This window comes from Apis cerana, linkage group LG16, assembly GCF_029169275.1.
Source record: "Apis cerana isolate GH-2021 linkage group LG16, AcerK_1.0, whole genome shotgun sequence".
NCBI lineage: Eukaryota > Metazoa > Arthropoda > Insecta > Hymenoptera > Apidae > Apis > Apis cerana.
This window is the reverse complement of record NC_083867.1, coordinates 7,032,595-7,039,962: the sequence shown is the minus strand read 5'-3', so window position 1 is coordinate 7,039,962 and position 7,368 is coordinate 7,032,595. Positions and strand designations below refer to the sequence as shown.

At 21.2% G+C, this 7,368-nt stretch overlaps 3 protein-coding genes across 4 annotated transcripts; 1 reads left to right on the top strand and 2 right to left on the bottom strand.

Annotated features, from left to right (window-relative positions):
• Window positions 1–89: 89 nt before the first annotated feature.
• On the bottom strand, window positions 90–3,619 carry LOC107999780 (pseudouridylate synthase 7 homolog). Its single transcript, XM_062086524.1, has 7 exons — window positions 3,514–3,619; window positions 3,206–3,407; window positions 2,630–3,121; window positions 2,031–2,504; window positions 1,180–1,939; window positions 926–1,077; window positions 90–813 (listed from the first exon to the last, which is right to left on the bottom strand). The coding sequence occupies exons 2-7, from the start codon at window positions 3,363–3,365 to the stop codon at window positions 542–544; spliced, it is 2,310 nt and encodes a 769-aa protein (XP_061942508.1). The 5' UTR covers window positions 3,366–3,407; window positions 3,514–3,619; the 3' UTR covers window positions 90–541.
• A 378-nt stretch (window positions 3,620–3,997) lies between these two features.
• Window positions 3,998–5,369, top strand: LOC107999749 (succinate dehydrogenase [ubiquinone] cytochrome b small subunit, mitochondrial). The gene is made up of 4 exons (XM_062086525.1): window positions 3,998–4,139; window positions 4,476–4,609; window positions 4,716–4,909; window positions 5,061–5,369. Exons 1-4 carry the CDS (start codon window positions 4,085–4,087, stop codon window positions 5,278–5,280), a joined length of 603 nt encoding a protein of 200 aa, XP_061942509.1. The 5' UTR covers window positions 3,998–4,084; the 3' UTR covers window positions 5,281–5,369.
• A 33-nt stretch (window positions 5,370–5,402) lies between these two features.
• LOC107999742 (pterin-4-alpha-carbinolamine dehydratase) lies at window positions 5,403–7,339 on the bottom strand. 2 transcript variants are annotated; one of them, XM_062086529.1, is made up of 4 exons: window positions 7,149–7,339; window positions 6,678–7,086; window positions 5,917–6,036; window positions 5,403–5,801 (listed from the first exon to the last, which is right to left on the bottom strand). In XM_062086529.1, exons 2-4 carry the CDS (start codon window positions 6,804–6,806, stop codon window positions 5,619–5,621), a joined length of 432 nt encoding a protein of 143 aa, XP_061942513.1. In that variant the 5' UTR covers window positions 6,807–7,086; window positions 7,149–7,339; the 3' UTR covers window positions 5,403–5,618. The 2 variants fall into 2 exon arrangements, with proteins under 2 accessions (XP_061942513.1, XP_061942512.1); XM_062086528.1 differs by having other exon boundaries at window positions 7,193–7,339.
• Window positions 7,340–7,368: the final 29 nt, after the last annotated feature.

The window sequence follows — 7,368 nt, the reverse complement described above, 5'->3', positions numbered from 1 at the left end:
GTTTTATTTATTTTACACTTTAAAGAAATTACAAAAAACTTTTAAGATTATAAAATTGGAATAAATTTTAAAAAAATAAGAAAATAAGATTCAATTTCAATATTTATTCTAACGAATAATACATTACAAATCATTATGTTTTTTTATATGATTATATTTATTTTTTATATGATTATAATAAAAATATTTTTTTTCTATTCAATGTAAGTATATATATATATTTATTATATATATTTTATATATATATTATAATTGAATTAAGTAAAGATCATATGAATCAGGATTGAAACATCCATGCGTCTTTTTAACTCATAATATATTTTAAAAAATAATTAAACCAACTTAAATATCATCTTATTTAAGATGAAAATAAATCGTTGTCACTTTTTCATTATTCATATAAATAAATTAGAATTCAAATAAATATTCATAAAAAAGATAAGTGGATAATATTTTAATGCTGTTTTAAAAATAATTATGCATTTCAATTTATATTCACTAATATTCTTTTATTTAATTATTGAAAAAAGTAATCACAGATTCATACTGTATCTGATATTTCCATTTTATCATCTTTCAATTTTTGTTCTTCGATTTTAGGATATTTTTTTGAATTATCAAATTTACTCTCATCTTCGCTCTCTATATCATTTTTTGAGGTTTTTAAATTATTCATTTCTGCATTACACGCGGCAGAATGAGCAGCTTGTGCTTGTGGAGAAGTATCAGATTTTAAAATTTCACGCAATGCCATAGTTGCGTATGTAGAAGGTTTCAAAGACATTTGTATTATTATAGCTTTGAATCTTCCATCTGAAAAATTAAAAAATATCAGAAACATTTATTACACTTTTCATTTGTATTAATATTATGTATCTATTATATATTAAAAAATTATAAGTAAAAATATAAATCATCGTTATACTTGGATCATCTTTTGGAGGTGATGATTTTCTCATTTCATCAATATCGCACATAATAAGATCGCTATGCTTCTCTGTATAATGCATAATTTTCCAAGATAAATTTGAAGGAATTTCTAATATTTTTCTATAAGCACCTCCTAAACTATATTTTCTGAAATTGAATGTTATTGAATATTATAAATTATACAAAATATAATATTATTAAATAATAGTATTAATAAATATTTAAAATTTATTCATAATAATTTATTACTTATTCTTCTGTCTCAAATCGGTAGTTAACCCGTCTTTTGCTAAAAATTCATCGAACCATGGCTTGGCATAAGGTGGATATGTAACTCTCCAACCAACCTGTGGCATTAATACATCTGCCAAAGTATAATTTGATAAATCATTTTCTTCGAGTACTTTTACCGGTGGTAGATTACTTAAAATTTCACTTTGTTTTTCATTCTCATCAATTTTAAGACAACATTCTGCAGCATTCGTTACTTCTTTAATTGAAGTATTTGGTGATTTTTCTAAAGTTTTAGTAAATTCCTCGATTTTTACTTTCAAATTTGATCCGGCATCAAGTTCATTTATTTTTTGATCAAGTTCTTCCGCATTGGTCTCAGTTCTAACTTCGTTTTCGTTATCGTAAACAAATTGTTCTTCATTATCATTTTCTTTTATATTATTTTCATATACTAAATCCCCCACTATAGGATTCTTCCCAAATTCTTTTATTCTTCTCGATACCATATGATTCCATACAAAACTTTGATAGGCATGAATATACATTAAACGAGCATTTCTTGGTATTGAATCCAAAGCACCTTGAGGATTACTATTGCCAGATGTACAAAGACCTTTTAAAAGTGTAGCCTCTATTTTATCACATCTTTTAATCCTTTTGTATGCAGAACATGCATCTTTAGTTGTTTCATATATTTTTCTAGCTTCTACTAAATCTTCATCTTGTTCTCCTTCTCTGGGTTTCAAAATTAATTCAATAGCTTCATTCCATTTACCTATTTTAATTAAATTACAAAAAAACAATTATTATTAAATTACATAAAAAAAATTAAATTATTAATACATTTAAATAAAAAATAAAATTACCTTGAAGTAAAGCTTTGCCTATTTCATAAGTTGGAATAGCAGCTACAGTACCAAATCTTTGTAAACCATAATAATTTATAAATCCATGATCTCTCAAAGAAATCATTGTTTTTTCGATTTGATCATCTGTCCCATTAACATTTCTCAAAGCAATTCTAAAGCAATTACCATTCAACATGCCTAGTTTTAATGATTCTGTTCCAAATTTAAAATTTCCTACATATGCTCCATGTACGTTCTTTGCTGCTTTTAATATATCTGTAGGTGTAACCTTTTTCACGCTAACCCATTGAGTAGTCCATGCCCTACGATCCTTTGTTCCAGCATAAGTGAAATTATTTGGCCTCAAATATAAATTCATGGCTAATTGATTTAAAGCATCCATTGTATCCATATTTACTTTATGTAGCAAAAAATAACAGTATTCTCCTCTTTTCTTCCAATCTATCCTATCATCTTTTCGAAAATTATGATCTAAAAAGAATATATGTGACATAAATGTAATATCTCTTATTAATTATTATATAATATTATTATAAATTAATAATTAATAAAAGATATATTACATATATTGATTTAAAGCTAAATATCTAACATACTAGCATTTTTCTTATTTGGCAAAATCATCATGATTTTTTTATTTTCTTTATCTATAGTTTGACTAATAACATTCTTTATTGTTTTAGCGATTCTATGAATCGCTCTTCGTTGATCTTTATCCATATTTGTCACATCAATTTCTATACTAGATTGATCCGATTCTTTCAATCCCTGTAACTGATTCCAAATTGTATCTGATTGTATAATTTTTTTTAAATCTTCTAGATTCTCATTTTCTTCTCCATCTGATAAAATGTCTTGATTTGTTAATTTAACAATTTGTCCATCAAGAGCAATTTCATTAACGTGAAAATCCGTATATCTTTCTTTGATAACACCAAAAAAACCTTCATTTCCTATAAACTCTATAATACCAACATCGCATTCTTTTAGCCGATTTCCCACTTCTAATTTCTTCCTTTTTCCGTTTGATTTCAAGCTCGACCAATTGCGTTTAAATGATTTTTTACCAAAATTATCATTTCGAAATTCTTTAAAAAAAAATTTCAATGATAAAAAATATTAATTTTGTAAAAATTAATAATCAAAATTAACTTCTAATTCTGAAATCTTACCATTGTTATATCTATTTTTTCCATAATAATTAGGTGATCGATATTTTTTGAAATTTTTTTTACATTTGTCATATTTATTTTCTTCTACAAATTCTTGTTTAATATTACGATCTTTAAAATTATTCTCGGAATCAATATTTTTATTTACTGTTTCAGACATATCTAACAATTCTTTGCGGAATTTTTAAAAATTGTTTCTTTACTTCGGAAAAAAAAAATTAGTTTATTTTAAAAAATTCTTAAACTAATCAATAGGATCAATAATTCAATATAAGTGAAATATAATAAATTAAGTGAAAGATATATACTTTAAAAATTATTATTTTCAGAATTATAACCCATGAAATAACACGTGCTTTGGAAGCAGTGTTTCTCAACCAAAGGTTCCAAATAATTTTATTTAATTTTATATTCTAGAGAAGAAATTAAAAAAAAGAAATAATATAAAAATGCATATATATTAGGATAAAGATTATCATAGAAATATTATTTATACATGTATATGTATGTGTATATATATATATATGTATTATTTATACATATATATATATATATATATATATTTAAAAAAGTAAAATAAAATTATTTTTATTAAATACTTTATTATAATTAAATCATTTTATTTTATTTATTAATTGTTGTTAATTTATATATAATCAAAATTATGTAAATTGTTGCTTCGGTCATTCGATAAGTCGAACATAAAAATTGACGTGAAGATAGACGATGTAGCAATTGTCGAACTAATATATAATTATTTTTTACTTGTTTGAGATTGCAATTATAATATATAGCTATCATAAAAAAATAAAAGAAAGATTTGTTAATCTCAACAAATAAGAACAATTTTCAGAAAATCTTGTATTTTATAATTATAAAATGATTTTAAAAAGTGTAGCATCTCCTAGCATTTTTCATAAGGTTAGACAGTTAGGTAAGTAAAGTATTGAAATGTATTTTGATTACTTACTTTTTGATTTACATAATTTCAACTATTTTTGATGACATTCATATAACCTTATTGAGAAAATCTTGTTATATCTTATTATTATATCTTGCTATTCAATATTATTATGTGAAAAATATATATATATATAATATAAAATATAATATTAAATAAAGATTAATAAATTAATTATATCATTAATTCTCTAATTTACGAAGATATAAATTTAATCCAATACTTGGAAATTTTATAATGTTTCTTCTTTAAATTCTTGAATAGTAAATAATGCATTATAATATAATAATATTATTTTTATTTTTGCAGAATCATTTTCTAAAACTACACTTTTTGCAAATTCCTGTAAATTGTTACAATTTACTAGAAAATCTTCTAATTTTGCCATTTTTAAGCAATGTTTAAATTCTAGTCTGAATAAAAATGAAAGACAATTATTGAAGGTAATAATTAATAACATTTAATAATTTAATAAATACAAAATTAATATTATCACTATTATATTCAATTGGCATTATATAATTTTTATATAATTTATATTTTATATAGCTTCCAAATACCATCATTCTAAATACAGAAATAACTCGCAAAACAAGTACAACTGTAAGTGATCATGTACGAATGTGGATTTTAGAAAAAATTGCTTCAGCAGCACTTCCAATTATAATACCTGTTGCTTTAACGATGGAAAATGTTATTTGTGATGGTATAATGTCCTTAATAATTATAATACATATGCATTGGTAATTATCCATGAATTATTCTTTAATTTGTTAACCATACTTTATCATCGAATTATCATCATGATATTTATGCAATGTTATAATTCATTAATTCAATAATGTGTTACATGTACAATGTATTAATTCATTTATTTATTGAAATTTCAAATAGGGGTCTGGAAGCTATTATTACAGATTATGCACGTCCTAGAGTTGTTGGACCACTATTACCAAGACTTTTGCATCTTTCATTGATTTTCCTCTCAGCAATTACATTATGTGGATTATTTTTACTTATAAATAATGGTCCTGGTGTTTCAAAAGCTATTAAAGAAGCTTGGGCTATTGGCAAAGAATCACCTCCTAATGATGATTCCAATTCTAATGAATAATTTTTTAATATATTATTAGACAACTTAGATATTTAGAGAATTTAATTTCTTGTAAATTATTCAGAAATAAATTATATAACTTTAATTGATATATTGTATTGCTTAAATAATATTTATGAAAATTTTTATTATTTTAAATAACAAATTTTATTAATATAATAAACATTAATTATTTTATATATTTAAATAATCATTATAAGTAATGAAATATATAAAATATCTATTATCATAAATTTTACAACAACAGAATAACATTTCTAATTAATTAATATTATAAAAATATTTAAAAAATTAATATTATTAATTTATTATCATTTTTATTATATACATTCTTAATCTTAGTTTTCTTCCATTTTAGCAATGTTATCTATAAAGGATGCAAGCTTAATATCTCTTTGTGATAAACCATTTACATCATGAGAAGATAATGTAATGTTTACTTTATTGTAAACATTAAACCATTCAGGATGATGATTCATTTTTTCTGCTTGCAATGCAACTTTGGTCATAAAACCAAATGCCTACCAATATAAATTATAAAAGATTATAAATATAAAAGATGAATAATAATTTAATTTTCATAATATTAAATTATATTAATATTTAATATAAAAATGGATTCTTAATATAACATACCTGATTGAAATTTTTGAATAAAAATTCTTTGTAAATAGCATCTCTATCTTGTTGCACAGACCAATTGTTAAATAATAATGGTTTTAAATCTTTTTCTCGTTCTTCTTGAGTAAGTTTTCCCTGAAAAAGTCATAGAAAAATATACAATTTAACTTGATGTAAAATATTTTCTAAATATAATTAAAATCAAAATAAATTTTTAAAAAGATTAAATTTAAATAATTCGTTGTTAATTTGACAAAATTATAATAACGAAAAATATTTTACTTGACAATATCACGATAACGAGAATACAAGATCAATACGATTAGGAATTCCGTCGATTGTTTTTTTATTTTGCTATATATTTAACAAATTTTGTGTAAATAGAAAATTATATTTATTATTTCAATTGATTAATTACAATTTAATCGAAATTCCATTTTTTATCGTTTTAATTATAAGAAAGTTATTTGTATATGGGAACTTTATGAAATTTCAACCACTTGTTGTTATGACCACAAACAATACAAATTATGATATATAATTTATATATATATATATATTATCAATTTATCTAAAATAATAAGAATTCATAAATAAAATTAACAATAATAATAATTTAAAAATTCATCAAATAGTTTTAAAATTAATAATTGTGAAATATTGAAAAAAACTTCAATTTTTATATATACTTTGAAACAGGTTAAATATTTTATTTTTCATACATTATAAAGAATAATAATATATTTTATTTTATGAATATATTATAATAATCTTACCATTTTTTCTTTTTTTAAAACAGGAGTATATATTCCTCTTTGACCAAAAATATGGAATATCTTTTTCCGAGAAAGGAAAAATATCATTTCCCCACCATTCGTAAATCGCATGCGCGTAAGAATCGACATATATATAGTTTCTTTTTTCTTCAATTATATTGAAAGATTTTATATATATATTATAAAATAAATATCTTACTATTATTATATAAATAATTATTAAAATTTTTTTAATTTTCAATTTAAAAAATTATTTATAAAAAAATATCAAATATAATTTTATCAGATTTTTCTATTATATATAATAATAATACGTATATTTATATAATTTCAGTATTATATATTTTAATAAAATATTAATATAATTTTTGAATTTTTATTTCTTTCTATAATATAATTTTTTGAAGTTCTGTAAATAATTGAAAAAAATAAAATTATTTTGTTTTAATGTTAATATTAACATAACCTTACCAATGAATTTTATTTTAAATTAAGAAAAAAAACATAATATGTACTTATAATATTATCGTAATATGTTAATTTTTCTTGATTCTTAATAATTTAAAGATTAAGATTATATATTATATAATTTTTATAATTTTTTTTCAAAAATCACCAAACAAATTAATGTATGTGTATAAACATATATGTATATATAGTATATATTAGAAGAATCTCTATTCAGTTTCAG

Coding starts and splice junctions, on each gene's coding strand:
- LOC107999780 (XM_062086524.1), bottom strand. CDS start 3,365: ATGTCTGAAACAGTAAATAAAAATATTGATTCCGAGAATAATTTTAAA. Junction 3,122..3,205: donor AAAAAATAGATATAACAATG/GTAAGATTTCAG, acceptor TTTTTTTTAAAG/AATTTCGAAATGATAATTTT. Junction 1,078..1,179: donor GATTTGAGACAGAAGAATAA/GTAATAAATTAT, acceptor ATTCAATTTCAG/AAAATATAGTTTAGGAGGTG.
- LOC107999749 (XM_062086525.1), top strand. CDS start 4,085: ATGATTTTAAAAAGTGTAGCATCTCCTAGCATTTTTCATAAGGTTAGA. Junction 4,140..4,475: donor TCATAAGGTTAGACAGTTAG/GTAAGTAAAGTA, acceptor TTATTTTTGCAG/AATCATTTTCTAAAACTACA. Junction 4,910..5,060: donor ATTATAATACATATGCATTG/GTAATTATCCAT, acceptor AATTTCAAATAG/GGGTCTGGAAGCTATTATTA.
- LOC107999742 (XM_062086529.1), bottom strand. CDS start 6,806: ATGTCGATTCTTACGCGCATGCGATTTACGAATGGTGGGGAAATGATA. Junction 6,037..6,677: donor TTTTAAAAAAAGAAAAAATG/GTAAGATTATTA, acceptor TGACTTTTTCAG/GGAAAACTTACTCAAGAAGA. Junction 5,802..5,916: donor TATTCAAAAATTTCAATCAG/GTATGTTATATT, acceptor TTATATTGGTAG/GCATTTGGTTTTATGACCAA.